This window comes from Coregonus clupeaformis, chromosome 7, assembly GCF_020615455.1.
Source record: "Coregonus clupeaformis isolate EN_2021a chromosome 7, ASM2061545v1, whole genome shotgun sequence".
NCBI lineage: Eukaryota > Metazoa > Chordata > Actinopteri > Salmoniformes > Salmonidae > Coregonus > Coregonus clupeaformis.
This window is the reverse complement of record NC_059198.1, coordinates 50,771,832-50,788,383: the sequence shown is the minus strand read 5'-3', so window position 1 is coordinate 50,788,383 and position 16,552 is coordinate 50,771,832. Positions and strand designations below refer to the sequence as shown.

Here is a 16,552-nt window from a genome sequence, read left to right as displayed (position 1 = left end):
AACATGCAGCACCTAATGGCCAAGGGATTCTTTTAGGAAAACAGCTATTTCATCATCATAGGTATTTTATCGCCTTCCTCCAAAACATGTAACCTGGAACGATTTCTGCAACTCCCAGGAAACCCTGCTCCCCTGAATCAGTCATTTGGGGGTAGAGTTGTTTTGCATTTAAAGTTTGCATGGTGTCTTTTCTTCCTCAGCAGGTTACCCATAGCGATTTGAAATGAAGCTGAAATCTCACTCCAGCGCCTACAGGTGCTGTCTAAATCCTATTTAAGCAGCAGAGACATTGTTTATTCATTTGTATCTTATTTGTTTTTATCTTAAAGGTATGATTTAGATATTTATCTGGAAAAGACACAAACAAACAGAGACTTTTTGGTCAATTGCTCAAAACTCATCAAGTGAGGGTGAAAGCAGAGAAGCAAAGTCGATGCTGCCCTGTTTGGCCACATCTCTAAATCAGTCATAACACACAGCCCTGTTTGACCACATCTCTACATGGGAACTCAGTCAAAACACACAGCCCTGCTTCCATCTCTACATGGGAACTCAGTCAAAACCCACAGCCCTGCTTCCATCTCTACATGGGAACTCAGTCAAAACACACAGCCCTGCTTCCATCTCTACATGGGAACTCAGTCAAAACACACAGCCCTGCTTCCATCTCTACATGGGAACTCAGTCATAACACACAGCCCTGTTTGACCACATCTCTACATGGGAACTCAGTCAAAACACACAGCCCTGCTTCCATCTCTACATGGGAACTCAGTCAAAACACACAGCCCTGCTTCCATCTCTACATGGGAACTCAGTCAAAACACACAGCCCTACTTCCATCTCTACATGGGAACTCAGTCAAAACACACAGCCCTGCTTCCATCTCTACATGGGAACTCAGTCAAAACACACAGCCCTGCTTCCATCTCTACATGGGAACTCAGTCAAAACACACAGCCCTGCTTCCATCTCTACATGGGAACTCAGTCATAACACACAGCCCTGTTTGACCACATCTCTACATGGGAACTCAGTCAAAACACACAGCCCTGCTTCCATCTCTACATGGGAACTCAGTCAAAACACACAGCCCTGCTTCCATCTCTACATGGGAACTCAGTCAAAACACACAGCCCTACTTCCATCTCTACATGGGAACTCAGTCAAAACACACAGCCCTGCTTCCATCTCTACATGGGAACTCAGTCAAAACCCACAGCCCTGCTTCCATCTCTACATGGGAACTCAGTCAAAACACACAGCCCTGCTTCCATCTCTACATGGGAACTCAGTCAAAACACACAGCCCTGCTTCCATCTCTACATGGGAACTCAGTCAAAACACACAGCCCTGCTTCCATCTCTACATGGGAACTCAGTCAAAACACACAGCCCTGCTTCCATCTCTACATGGGAACTCAGTCAAAACACACAGCCCTGCTTCCATCTCTACATGGGAACTCAGTCAAAACACACAGCCCTGCTTCCATCTCTACATGGGAACTCAGTCAAAACACACAGCCCTGCTTCCATCTCTACATGGGAACTCAGTCAAAACACACAGCCCTGCGTCCATCCCTGCTTTCCCATGCTGTATGATCAGAGAAGAGTGTGCCTCTCTGTGGACTGCATGGGGTTTTGATGTGAGGACCCCTTGTATAGTTGAAAGAGACAGTCTTAGGCCTCAAAGAGGTGGCCAGAGAGAACAGATGACCTGGAAACCCTTGAAGTGATTGGAGACTAGAGAGGGAGAGGTGTGTGTGTGTGGGTGTGTGTGTGTGTGTGTGTGTGTGTGTGTGTGTGTGTGTGTGTGTGTGTGTGTGTGTGTGTGTGTGTGTGTGTGTGTGTGTGTGTGTGTGTGTGTGTGTGTGTGTGTGTGTGTGTGTAAGTAGTTCAGATCTTTAGTGAGGGTATAAAGCATGTCCACACTCCCGTTCAGTCAAACAGATCTTCTTTGCAAACTTGCTGGGAGATTGAGGTGGACTTTTCAAGGACATTTGATCATGACTCTGGTTTTCATCAGTGTTGGATTGAATGAAGATGTTCTATATATGAACTGGCTTATGGATTTATCACTGTGATTTTCAACCCCCTAATTCAGGAATTAAATATTTTAGAGCTTATATTAAGGTCCTGTGTGACTCAGTTGGTAGTGCATGGCACTTGCAACGACAGGGTTGTGGGTTTGATTCCCACGGGGGACCAGTATGAAAATGCATGCACTCACTACTGTAAGTTTCTCTGGATAAGAGTGTCTGATAAAATGTAAATATTACAATGTCTAGTTTGACTAGTATTTGGTTCTGGGTTTATTTACAGCCCAGTAGCCAAATAAATATAATATTTCACTGCAAAAATAATTCTAGGTTCATACTGGTGTGTTTTATTGATGTCAAATGGATGTATGTCACAGTAACAATGTTGTTACAATTGACCTGAATTACTGCCCTCACAATGTTTTTTTTTTACATTTATTTAACCAGGCAAGTCAGTTAAGAACAAATTCATATTTACGATGACGGCCTACCTCGGCCAAACCCGACGACGCTGGGCCAATTGTTCGCCGCCCTATGCACACACACACAGACTAACAAACAAACACAAACACACATTCTGCATGCACACACACACACACGAACACACTACTGTGTGATACTCAAGCCTGTCTTCTCTTCCTCCCCAGGGCCCCCCAGGATCTGCCGGTGCAGAGGGTAGACAAGGAGAGAAGGGCAACAAGGTAACCTGCAAAATCAATTCAGCCTTTACTCAGAGAGCAGCCTCAGGATCTCCAGACTCCACAGCAAGCCCCCATGCCTCTCCCCTCTCCCCTCTCCCCTCTCCCCTCTCCTCTCTCCCCTCTCCCCTCTCCTCTCTCCCCTCTCCTCTCCCTCTCCCCTCTCCCCTCTCCCCTCTCCCCCCTCCTCCCTCTCCCCTCTCCCTCCACCCTCCCCCTCTCTCCCCTCTCCCCTCTCCCCTCCACCCTCCACCCTCCACCCTCCACCCTCCACCCTCTCCCCTCTCCCTCTCCCCTCTCCCCTCCCCCTCTCCCCTCTCCCTCTCCCCTCTCCCCTCTCCCCTCATCCCTCTCCCCTCATCTCTCCCCCTCTCCTCTCCCTCCACCCTCCCCTCTCCCCTCTCCCTCTCCTCTCTCCCCTCCACCTCCACCTCTCCCCTCTCCCCTCCACCCTCCACCCTCCACCCTCCACCCTCCACCCTCCACCCTCTCCTCTCCTCTCCCTCCTCATCCCTCTCCCCTCATCCCTCTCCCTCCTCTCTCCCTCTCCCCTCTCCCCTCTCCCCTCTCCCTCTCCCCTCTCCCTCTCCCCTCATCCCTCATCCCTCTCCCCTCTCCCCTCTCCCCTCTCCCTGAATCTCTCTCCCCTCTCCCTGAATCTCTCTCCTCTCCCAAATTAAAAGACACAACCCCCAGGAAGTCGGGGGAGTTTGAAGGTTTTTCACTCAAGATCAGATACAAATGCATGGACTCACACAGCCTATTTTAGCGTAGATTCTGTTTTTGTGTTTTTAATGTGTTTACTATGTTTTGTACCTTCATTAGCGCAGACATATCAACAGCCGGTTTGCCAGTTGTGACTAGCCCTATCCCACTCTGTTGTAAAGCTGTTGGTTTAGATTGGGGATTGTTATTTCACATCAATCACAGAGTCCCATTGTCATCTAACCCTCCAGATGTTATCTATGCTGCTCTGTGAGCAGGGAGATACATGAACATAAGACTAGGCTACACTAGCGTAGGATACAGTCATCTGAAGCTCAACACAGTAGCAGGGATTGCTCTTTGACAGTACACATGACAAGGACGTCAAGTTGATAAGCACCCAGTCATTCTATCTTCTGTTGTTTGGGTTCTTCAAAGAACCATAGATCACTATGAACACATAAAGACATCCTGAACACATAAAGACATCCTGAACACATAAAGACATCCTGAACACATAAAGACATCCTGAACACATAAATACATCCTGAACACATAAATACATCCTGAACACATAAAGACATCCTGAACACATAAAGACATCCTGAACACATAAAGACATCCTGAACACATAAAGACATCCTGAACACATAAAGACATCCTGAACACATAAAGACATCCTGAACACATAAAGACATCCTGAACACAGAAAGACATCCTGAACACATAAAGACATCCTGAACACGTAAAGACATCCTGAACACGTAAAGACATCCTGAACACATAAAGACATCCTGAACACATAAAGACATCCTGAACACATAAAGACATCCTGAACACATAAAGACATCCTGAACACATAAAGACATCCTGAACACATAAAGACATCCTGAACACATAAAGACATCCTGAACACATAAAGACATCATGAACACATAAAGACATCATGAACACATAAAGACATCCTGAACACATAAAGACATCATGAACACATAAAGACATCCTGAACACATAAAGACATCCTGAACACATAAAGACATCCTGAACACATAAAGACATCCTGTTTACATGCTAGACAGACACATTGTCATTGCACAGAAAGCATCAACCGAACCAGATTGAAATGACTTGTGGACATCTAGAGCTGTGTTATTGTGACAGCCCCTTGTCCCTTACTTCAGGGTGAGTCTGGAACCGAGGGACCCCCAGGTAAAACGGGCCCCGTCGGCCCACAGGGGCCCTCAGGAAAGCCTGGTCCAGAAGGTCTGCGCGGAATCCCCGGCCCCGTTGTAAGTCTGAGATCCAAAGTTCATCATCTTTCCTTATATTCACATGCGCACGCACGCACGCACGCACGCACGCACACACACACACACACACACACAGACAGAGACACCAAACAGCCCTAAAGCCGTATGACAACAGTGCTCATGGAATAATCGATAGTCCCGTTTGGCTTGTCCTTTATACATTTCTGTTGTTTATTCAAACACACTTTTTTGTGGTATTCCTGCAATTAATCATGGTGCCGGGCACATGAAATCAATATGAGGCCATAAGAGTTAGAGCAGGTTGTAATGCTGGACTATAATTGGATGGCTTTTCTCTTCTCAGGGTGAACAAGGACTTCCTGGTTCTTCTGGACAAGATGGCCCACCTGGACCTATGGTCAGCAAAGATAATGTGATAGTGCTCTCTCTTTTTCTCTTTCTTTCTCCTAGTCTCTCTCTTGCCCTCTATCTCTCTTTCTTTCTGTGTCCCTCAATTTCTATTGGTACCTTTCTCTTTCTCTCTCCCTTTCTCTCTCTCTCGCCTCTCTCTCTTTCTCTCTCTAGTTCTCTCTCTCTCTTTCTCTCTCTCTCTCCTCTCTCTCTTTCTCACTTTAGTTTCTTCTCTCTCTCTCTCTCTCTCTCCTCTCTCTTTTCTCTCTCTCTATCCTCTCTCTTTCTCTCTCTAGTTCTCTCTCTAGTTCTCTCTGTCTTTATAGTGCTCTCTCTTCCCTCTCTCTCTTTCTCTCTCTTTCTCTCTCTCGCCTTCTCTCTCTTTCTCTCTAGTTCTCTCTCTATAGCGCTCTCTCTCTCTCCTCTCTCTCTTTCTCTCTGTAGTTTCTCTCTCTACTTCTCTATCTCATTATCTCTCTCTACTTCTCTATCTCATTATCTCTCTCTCTACTTCTCTATCTCATTATCTTTCTCTACTTCTCTATCTCATTATTTCTCTCTCTACTTCTCTATGTCATTATCTCTCTCTACTTCTCTATCTCATTATCTTTCTCTACTTCTCTATCTCATTATCTCTCTCTCTACTTCTCTATCTCATTATCTCTCTCTACTTCTCTATCTCATTATCTCTCTACTTCTCTATCTCATTATCTCTCTCTACTTCTCTATCTCATTATCTCTCTCTACTTCTCTATCTCATTATCTCTCTCTCTACTTCTCTATCTCATTATCTCTCTCTACTTCTCTATCTCATTATCTCTCTCTACTTCTCTATCTCAATATCTCTCTCTACTTCTCTATCTCATTATATCTCTCTACTTCTCTATCTCATTATCTCTATCGCTACTTCTCTATCTCATTATCTCTATCTCTACTTCTCTATCTCATTATCTCTCTCTACTTCTCTATTTCATTATCTCTCTCTACTTCTCTATCTCATTATCTCTCTCTACTTCTCTATCTCATTATCTCTCTCTACTTCTCTATCTCATTATCTCTCTCTACTTCTCTATCTCATTATCTCTCTCTACTTCTCTATCTCATTATCTCTCTCTACTTCTCTATCTCATTATCTCTCTCTACTTCTCTATCTCATTATGTCTATCTCTACTTCTCTATCTCATTATCTCTCTCTACTTCTCTATCTCATTATCTCTCTCTACTTCTCTATTTCATTATCTCTCTCTACTTCTCTATCTCATTATCTCTCTCTACTTCTCTATCTCATTATCTCTCTACTTCTCTATCTCATTATCTCTCTCTACTTCTCTATTTCATTATCTCTCTCTACTTCTCTATCTCATTATCTTTCTCTCTACTACTCTATCTCATTATCTCTCTCTACTTCTCTATCTCATTATCTCTCTCTACTTCTCTATCTCATTATCTCTCTCTACTTCTCTATCTCATTATCTCTATCTCTACTTCTCTATCTCATTATCTCTCTCTACTTCTCTATCTCATTATCTCTCTCTACTTCTCTATCTCATTATCTCTATCTACTTCTCTATCTCATTATCTCTCTCTCTCTCTACTGTGGTGGTGTAATTTATGTCTAAACCTCTTGTCTTTTTGTGATAATTAGGGACCCCCTGGTCTCCCAGGTCTGAAGGGTGACCCCGGCACCAAGGGTGAAAAGGTGAGCCCGCCTCAATTTCCCATCCCAAAGCACTTATTGATTTGATTTCTCCGATCCGAGAAGGGGTTGGGAGTTTAACCTTTAGTGGGTTGGAGACCATGGCCATGAGCGTGGCTGGGATTGGACCTCCACTCATCTGAACCCTACAATTAGCTTTTTCTAGAAAGGTCAAACAACATATTTCGGTGGAGCGATACATTTAAATTCATGTATTCGACACAACTGTGTCTGAAACTCAAAGTTTGAAACTCAAAGAACTCAAACGTATATATTTCTCCAAATATGCAGTAAACTAAAAGTGACATTTTGAGAAATCTGGTAGCCAGTTTGAATTGTATAGGGCCCTACCCCATTGCAGGCTCCATTTGATGCACAGCGTCAGATCTGCCAGTGAATTTAGAGTGTTAAAGTCAGTAATGCAGCACAGGACACTGCTGTTATGGCCACCCACAAATTATAAGAGCAGGATTGACAGGGATTGGTTTAAAAGGACACAAGCTTTTCATTTTCATTTTCATTTTTCATGTTTTCAAATCAATGGGACTGGAGAGGGCACTCGTATTTTCCAGACATTGTTGTTGTGAATATTATCCTCAGTTGCATTTAGAGAAATTCTAATAAATTATTTTGTCAGTCGAAAAAAGTTGTTTCTGTGAAAATGCTTTCAGATGTGTAGAATAATGAGTGTTTCCGATTATTATTTTTTTCACCTGATGGAATGGTAACGGCTATAGTAGGGTTGTACTGGTGCCAGGCATGGAATCGTCTTCAAATGTTTTTTACTGTAGGTGTCCTGTGTGTTCTCAATTGTCCCAGTCCTCGTGACTCTAGTTTGTGTGTGTGTGTGTCCTCCAGGGTCATCCAGGTCTGATTGGGCTGATTGGACCCCCTGGCGAGCAGGGAGAGAAGGGAGACCGAGGCTTGCCTGGACCCCAGGGTTCACACGGAGGCAAGGGCGACGGTGTAAGTGATAAATGACCTCATCACCTTGCCATTCGTCAACCTATACGCCCTCCAGCAGGAAATACAATGCCATTGGTCTGATTGCAGCCACCTACAGTTGCTAGGACTCGTATAGACATGCATTGAGCCTATACCATTAATAAATAAATACTCACTTGACTTGACCATTACTCATATACAAATATACAAGCTTTTGTCATCTTCCAAAGTCAACATAATCCTTGAGAAAGGTCAGTTATACAGAATAAAAACCAGTATAACGTCTAAATTGATTGTAATGCTCTGCATTCTGTGGAACACTGATAACCTCGTATTTCTATCCCAGCTTCATCCGATATACAGTGAGGGGATAAAAAGTATTTGATCCCCTGCTGATTTTGTACGTTTGCCCACTGACAAAGATATGATCAGTCTATAATTTTAATGGTAGGTTTATTTGAACAGTGAGAGACAGAATAACAACAACAAAAATCCAGAAAAACGCATGTCAAAAATGTTATAAATTGATTTGCATTTTAATGAGGGAAATAAGTATTTGACCCCCTCTCAATCAGAAAGATTTCTGGCTCCCAGGTGTCTTTTATACAGGTAACGTGCTGAGATTAGGAGCACACTCTTAAAGGGAGTGCTCCTAATCTCAGCTTGTTACCTGTATAAAAGACACCTGTCCACAGAAGCAATCAATCAATCAGATTACAAACTCTCCACCATGGCCAAGACCAAAGAGCTCTCCAAGGATGTCAGGGACAAGATTGTAGACCTACCCAAGGCTGGAATGGGCTACAAGACCATCGCCAAGCAGCTTGGTGAGAAGGTGACAACAGTTGGTGCGATTATTCGCAAATGGAAGAAACACAAAAGCACTGTCAATCTCCCTCGGCCTGGGGCTCCATGCAAGATCTCACCTCGTGGAGATAAAATGATCATGAGAACAGTGAGTAATCAGCCCAGAACTACACGGGAGGATCTTGTCAATGATCTCAAGGCAGCTGGGACCATAGTCACCAAGAAAACAATTGGTAACACACTACGCCGTGAAGGACTGAAATCCTGCAGTGCCCGCAATGTCCCCCTGCTCAAGAAAGCACATATACAGGCCCGTCTGAAGTTTGCCAATGAACATCTGAATGATTCAGAGGAGAACTGTGTGAAAGTGTTGTGGTCAGATGAGACCAAAGTCGAGCTCTTTGGCATCAACTCAACTCGCCGTGTTTGGAGGAGGAATGCTGCCTATAACCCCAAGAACACCATCCCCACCGTCAAACATGGAGGTGGAAACATTATGCTTTGGAGGTGTTTTTCTGCTAAGGGGACAGGACAACTTCACCGCATCAAAGGGACGATGGACGGGGCCATGTACCGTCAAATCTTGGGTGAGAACCTCCTTCCCTCAGCCAGGGCATTGTAATGGGTCGTGGATGGTTATTCCAGCATGACAATGACCCAAAACACACGGCCAAGGCAACAAAGGAGTGGCTCAAGAAGAAGCACATTAAGGTCCTGGAGTGGCCTAGCCAGTCTCCAGACCTTAATCCCATAGAAAATCTGTGGAGGGAGCTGAAGGTTCGAGTTGCCAAACGTCAGCTTTCGAAATCTTAATGACTTGGAGAAGATCTGCAAAGAGGAGTGGAACAAAATCCCTCCTGAGATGTGTGCAAACCTGGTGGCCAACTACAAGAAACGTCTGACCTCTGTGATTGCCAACAAGGGTTTTGCCACCAAGTACTAAGTCATGTTTTGCAGAGGGGTCAAATACTTATTTTATTTTTTTCCTAAAATGCAAATCAATTTATAACATGTTTGACATTCATTATTTTCTGGATTTTTTTGTTGTTATTCTTGTTCTCACTGTTCAAATAAACCTACCATTAAAATTATAGACTGATCATTTCTTTGTCAGTCGGCAAAACGTACAAAATCAGCAGGGGATCAAATACTTATTTCCCTCACTGTCCTATATCCCAAACCCATTTTTATGCCTGGGAGATATAAATGTTAAGCAGTACTCGGACAGGGTCAGTGCTCTAGCCTGATGAAGCTCGACATTAAGGCGCTCATCCATTATTAAATAAACATTGCAGATTGAGTGAATAGTGCAGTTTGAGACCCATCATGGCCTTTCAGCGGCCCCAGTCCGTAATTTAAGGTGAAGGAATGGATTTATCATCTTTAGATTAAAGCCTAATGGAATTGTAATGTCACTTTTTTTTCTATATGTCTGAGCAGAATGGGGGTGTCCATCTGTCTGTCTCTAGTTTAGGCTTGAGAAACAGAAGAATGGGGGTCTCCATCTAGCTGTATGGCTCACCAAAATAGCACAATGACAATCGGAAATACAAACTACATTTCAGGGCTCATGAAAACGTTGCTAGAGGTTGTTATTGTTTCCCTTGCAATCTAGCCACTCTTTATCCCACTGATGTCCCACTGATGTCCCACTGATGTCCCACTGATGTCCCACTGATGTCTCACTGATGTCTCACTGATGTCCTACTGATGTCCCACTGATGTCCCACTGATGTCTCACTGATGTCCTACTGATGTCTCACTGATGTCCTACTGATGTCCCACTGATGTCCTACTGATGTCCCACTGATGTCCCACTGATGTCTCACTGATGTCCCACTGATGTCCCACTGATGTCCTACTGATGTCTCACTGATGTCCTACTGATGTCCCACTGATGTCCCACTGATGTCTCACTGATGTCCTACTGATGTCTCACTGATGTCCTACTGATGTCCCACTGATGTCTCACTGATGTTCCACTGATGTCCCACTGATGTCCCACTGATGTCCCACTGATGTCTCACTGATGTCCCACTGATGTCCTACTGATGTCCCACTGATGTCCCACTGATGTGTCACTGTCATCCCACTGATGTCCCACTGATGTCCCACTGATGTCTCACTGTTATCCCACTGATGTCCCACTGATCTCTCACTGATGTCCCACTGTTGTCTCACTGATGTCCCACTGTCATCCCACTGATGTCCCACTGATGTCTCACTGATGTCCCACTGTTGTCTCACTGATGTCCCACTGTCATCCCACTGATGTCCCACTGATGTCCCACTGATGTCCCACTGATGTCCCACTGTTGTCTTACTGTCATCCCACTGATGTCCCACTGATGTCCGACTGTCATCCCACTGTTGTCTCACTGATGTCCCACTGATGTCTCACTGATGTCCCACTGATGTCTCACTGTTGTCCCACTGATGTCCCACTGATGTCCCACTGTTGTTTCACTGATGTCCCACTGATGTCTCACTGTTGTCCCACTGATGTCCCACTGATGTCCCACTGTTGTTTCACTGATGTCCCACTGATGTCTCACTGATGTCCCACTGATGTCCCACTGATGTCTCACTGTCGCGCCACTGTTCTCTCACTGTTGTCTCACTGATATCTGGTCTCTTCTCCCCAGGGTATCAGCGGAGCTTCAGGTCCTCTCGGTCCCCCTGGCCCTCCCGGCCTGCCTGTAAGACTGTCCCCTGTTTTCTCTATTTTATTTAGAGTATAGTCTCATAGTTAACACGTCCATGTAATGATACAACATAGTCATCTCCTCTTTACTCATTCTGCGGTGTGTGTTGTCTCTTCCAGGGCCCTGGAGGTCCCAAGGGAGCTAAAGGTTCATCAGTAAGTTCTGTTCAACCACTCTCTGTATCAACTGGTGAAAGTCCTGTGACAGTCATTTAAAGGAGTGCTTGTGAAATCCAGAGATGACAACATGTCTTAATCTCCATGCTCTTTCCAGGGTCCTGCTGGTCAGAAGGGAGACACCGGTACGATCGGTCCACCTGGTTCTCCTGTGAGTATTACTTGTACATTAATTTGGGGGTCCACTCTAAGATAAAAAAATAGGGCAATTCTGTTTTTAGCTGGAATTCATGAGGTTATTTGTAGAAAACGTTGTGACACTATGGGATTCCCCTCTCTGCTCTAAAGGGTCCCCCTGGTGAGGTGATCCAGCCACTGCCCATCCAGTCGCCCAAGAAGAACCGCAGACACGCAGACATGCAGGCGGACGCTGCAGGCACCATGATGGACTACGGAGAGGGCATGGAGGACATCTTCGGCTCGCTCAACAACCTCAAACAGGACATTGAGAGGATGAAGTACCCCATGGGCACACAGAACAACCCAGCCAGGACCTGCAAAGACCTGCAGCTCGCACACCCAGAGTTCCCCAATGGTGAGTCACAGAGAGGGGTGTTATGGGTAATATGCTAATGCTATGGCTGGGATTTGTGGCCATTTTGTTTAGCTAGACAAGGAATCCGTTAGCTGTGAATGCTGTTTTGCTCATTTTGTAGAGATGATATTGGGATGTAGATTATATATTTGTAGGTAGAGTGTGTTGCAGTGGTGAATTTAAATAGCACTGAGAACAAGACTTTATTGAGGTTATACTTAACATTAACAGACCTTCAGTGAGAAACTTTTGGGGTTTGTTTTTCCCAAACTTAATACAGAGAATTACCAGGTCATTCTATGACCTTTCAAAGTTTATTTTTTTTATTTTTGTACTTTTATTTACTCAGGGGAACCAATTGAAACCAGCGTCTCATTTACTCCCAATATTAATCATTCAGATTTATCATAGTTAGAAAGCAAGTCAGACAATTTTCTAAGAGCAATTGGGAGGGCAGAGGGAGGGTGATAAACTCCCACAAACGTTAGTTGGGCATTATTACCAAGGCCCACATTTAGAACAAGACATTCAAATTGCTTGGGGACAGAGGTGATATTACACACAGCAACATTCAAGTTTTCTTTATGGATATGGTGACACCCCCACCTCTGTCAGATCTACAGTATACACATTATATCCATTCAGAGACACATCAGTCTGTCACCAGACTTGTTTATCCAAGTCTCAGTATTTATCAAAATGTCTGTGTTAGTTTCAGAAGCCAGAATTACAATGAGATCGATATTTCGAAATCATTACTTCTGACATTTACATGAATCAGTCCAAGGCCACAGCTGCGGGATTCTCTAACACAAACATGCTATGATCAGTAGGTAACCCTATATATGAAATAGCCATGGGGTTGACTTGACATGGTATACTGTAGACACAAGATTGCTTAGAACTGTGCCATTTGGTCTATGACTCGAAATGAGGACGTGGATTAATACAAGACTCAATGAGGGTTACCTGTTTCGGGCAAGGACTGATATCCCATCACTTAGTACCTGTTAAATGTTTGCACTGAATGTTAGAAGATCTGTTGTGGCTAAACATATGAACATATTCCTTTTTATCTATTTAAGCATGACATGTGGTAGCATGATTTACGTCGTCTGTAATCTTCCTTGATCCAACACATGGTTCTCATAGAGCAGTTAAACGTGTTTTAGTTTTGACATTTTTAGTTTTTAGATTTTAGTTTTTAGTTGTCGGTGGAACCTTAGAACTAGAGAGAACTGCATATTATTAAATTATTAAATTATTAGATTATCTGAATAATATTATTATAGTAATTATTAGAGGTATTTCATTGCATCATTGGGTTTTGTTCCACAGGCGAGTACTGGATAGATCCTAACCAGGGATGCTCAGGGGACTCCTTTTCCGTCTATTGTAACTTCACGGCTGGAGGAGAGACCTGCATCTTCCCAGATAAGAAGTCCAGCGGCGTGAGTGGCATTTTTTGTTTCCTCCAAGAGGACGACACACTCATGCTACCAAGTAAAGCACAGAGTCAAGCCATGGTCTTGTTGAATTCTAGATCATGTTCTGATGTGGTCACTCACAATGCTAGTGAGGGCCATGGGACTGGGAGATGCATGGTTGGTGATGTTTGATGGGTTCACTGCTTGGCCATTTACATTTAACCCTAACCCTAAACCTAACTGTCAGAAACAAACTGATATATGAATTTTTTATTCAACTGCTATACTGTAGTGATTTTCCTGTATGTTAAGATCTGAGGGAAGGGGTATCTAGCTGTATATTGCACTACGTTTGACGGATCAAAACTAAACCTAATTCCAGGAACCAGCTCTTAAATTGTAGGAAGAAAACTGTGTTCTTCTCAGTAAATAGGTGCTTCATTTGTTTGGCTCTACAGGTCAGAATATCTTCATGGCCCAAAGAAGTTCCAGGGTCGTGGTTCAGTGAGTTTAAGCATGGAAAAACAGTAAGTACTCCCTCAACTCCACGCTTTCATCCTCCTCTGTTTCTCTTCTCAAAAGAAATGTCTCCTCTCCACAATACTAAACTAAAATGATTTCTCGGGCTCCCACTTGGCCATCTCTCTGCCTTCTGTCTGTCAGTACAGAGGCTCTTCAGAAGTGGCAGTTAGGCCACAAAGACTGATAGAAGAGAGGCACATAAAAGTGTCTCTGGAAGTGACCCCAGGTCGCTAAGCCACAAAGGAATCCAGACCTCTCATATAAGACCTCTCCCCAGCCCCCTCGGACTGTTCACATTCCTATTTCATACAGTCTGGGATTGATGAAGGAGGCTCAAAGATGAGGAGGGAAATATTATTTTTCTATTGCTTTAAGACTCAGTTTGGCCATCCGTCTGAGAGAGAGATTGTATAACTGATGCTGACAGCATGTTTAATAAGAAGAGTTGAGGTGGGCCTTTGCTTCAGCAAATTCATGAGAATGGCTTACCAAGAAAAACTTCCAAAAGGACTAATTCGAGCCAGAAGTGGAGGAGGAAGGTGTCAGCTTGACTTTGAAACTTCAGTCACCTGTTCTCATCCTGTACAGTGGATTAAAGTGAGCTAAAATAAATACATCTCTGCCTTTTTTGTTGAGTGCTCCAACTCCTTTCTGCCTTGAATCAGTCATTTTGGAAGCTGTAAGCCTTTCTCGTGTTTTATAAGAACTCTTGGGATAGAACACTTCTAAGCAGTATATTGTATCCAATCCCATGTTTCCATTTCTGACCTCTCAATCTATTTTCTGTTATCTCTCACACCCAATAAACAGTTTTCATACGTTGACGCAGCCGGCAACACAATAAGCGAGGTTCAGATGAACTTCCTGAAACTACTGACTGCCTCGGCCAGGCAGAACTTCACCTATAGCTGCTACAAGTCTGTGGTGTGGCACGATGAGACCACAGACAGCTACGACAAGGCGCTGCGATTCCTAGGATCCAACGACGAGGAGATGTCCTGCGACAGCAACCCCTACATCAGGCCCCTCACAGACGGATGCGCGGTAAGGGCTTCCCCTCGATACTGCCTGTCCGTTATAGTGATAGTTCAAGTACTTTTGGGAAAGTCTGTCAAGTATGTAAAATGTCCCCATTGATTGTTTTGTTGGACTTGTTTCATAGCTCCAATGAGGTTGTGTCTGACTGCTGAAAGTGTTAAACATTTAAAAAAAAAAAATATTCTCTCTTTACAGACGAGGAAGGGCTATGGAAAGACTGTTATGGAGATTAATACTCCCAAGATCGATCAGGTTCCCATCATCGATGTCAGGTTGAATGACTTTGGAGATGCCAGCCAGAAGTTTGGATTTGAAGTGGGTCCAGTCTGCTTCCTTGGCTAACTGCTTCCTTGGCTAAAAAGAAAAACAACACTTGGCGGGGTCAAGACATTTTGGATACCACCAAACCCCCCCCAACCAAGACCCCAACCCAGCCTCCCTTACCAAACCCCCCCCAACCAAGACCCCAACCCAGCCCCCCTTACCAACCCCCACCCCCCCCCCAACCAAGACCCCAACCCAGCCCCCCTTTCCAAACCCCCCAACCCAGCCCCCCAACCTTTTCCATACCACCTAACCCCAGTACCCAGCCCCCCCACCTTTTTCCATGTGACATTCAAGTTTTTAATAAGAAATGATGTAGGGAACAGATCTTGCTTGCCATGTATGTTTTACCAGGACAAGACTTGTTGCCCTTGTAGGGCTAGAATCACATGACTTAAACCTGTTATGGAGCAAAGGTGAAGGACATTTGAAGGTGTTGCAGAGCAGAACAGGAGAAAAACGAGGGAGGTCGAGAGACGAGAGAGAAAGAGAGAGAAAGAGAGAGACCTCTTTTCTGGATTCTCCAGGTGCTGTACAAAAATAAATACTACAATGGTGCTTGTTCAAAACACACAAAAATTAAGAGGTGCTAAGAAAGAAGGTGTATTTTGATAATATTTTTTTTAATTATTATTATTTTGTACAATACTGTTATTTCTGAATCGACTTTCAAAACTTGCTTGTGTATCAGAATCTCATCTGGCACTTAATTTCAATATTCAAAAAATAAATAAAATATATATATTAAAGAAATTAATAAAGACAGACAGAAATAAAACATAATTATATTTTGTCGATAAATACATACAGTGTACCTAATAATGTATCCCCTTTGTATATATTGACCATCCAAAGCTATATGTTATTTGCAGTTTTGCCTTTCGAAAACAACTTTCACCAACTCTCATATTGCAACACATCCCACTAATGTTGTGATACTGTGCTTGTATTAAGCAATCATGGCATTCGTTTTACTTTTTATTGAACTCTACTTTTGGTTTTCATTCTATTCAAATCTATTTTTTTTTTTTTACATTTTTGGGGGGGTTGTATACCTCAAACTTTCTTGATAACCATTAAGATCTGAGGATGTTATGCCCTGAATATACCTTGGTTAAACAATTAAGTTGATATATTTGGGGGGGGATATTTAAGAGAAATCCTTACGGGTTAGACATCCTCTGTTCAGATCCTTCTGTGATGCATTGATAAGAACTTTAGGTGACCCATTTTTGTAACTAAATGAGAAAATGTTTTAATGTGCTTTTTATGGTT

At 43.6% G+C, this 16,552-nt stretch overlaps 1 protein-coding gene across 2 annotated transcripts in view; it reads left to right on the top strand.

Moving 5' to 3' along the window:
• The window catches only part of LOC121569939 (collagen alpha-1(XI) chain-like), a 202,515-nt gene extending 187,218 nt beyond the window's left edge, over positions 1-15,297 (top strand). For both annotated transcript variants that reach the window (XM_041881290.2, XM_041881292.2), the window contains 13 exons: positions 2,686-2,739; positions 4,623-4,730; positions 5,056-5,109; positions 6,748-6,801; positions 7,657-7,764; positions 11,196-11,249; positions 11,375-11,410; positions 11,529-11,582; positions 11,720-11,966; positions 13,305-13,417; positions 13,852-13,920; positions 14,726-14,959; positions 15,149-15,297. In XM_041881290.2, coding sequence (XP_041737224.1) covers positions 2,686-2,739; positions 4,623-4,730; positions 5,056-5,109; positions 6,748-6,801; positions 7,657-7,764; positions 11,196-11,249; positions 11,375-11,410; positions 11,529-11,582; positions 11,720-11,966; positions 13,305-13,417; positions 13,852-13,920; positions 14,726-14,959; positions 15,149-15,295 — 1,332 coding nt within the window. In that variant the 3' untranslated portion in view covers positions 15,296-15,297. The remainder of the gene's footprint in view (positions 1-2,685; positions 2,740-4,622; positions 4,731-5,055; positions 5,110-6,747; positions 6,802-7,656; positions 7,765-11,195; positions 11,250-11,374; positions 11,411-11,528; positions 11,583-11,719; positions 11,967-13,304; positions 13,418-13,851; positions 13,921-14,725; positions 14,960-15,148) is intronic.
• Positions 15,298-16,552: the final 1,255 nt, after the last annotated feature.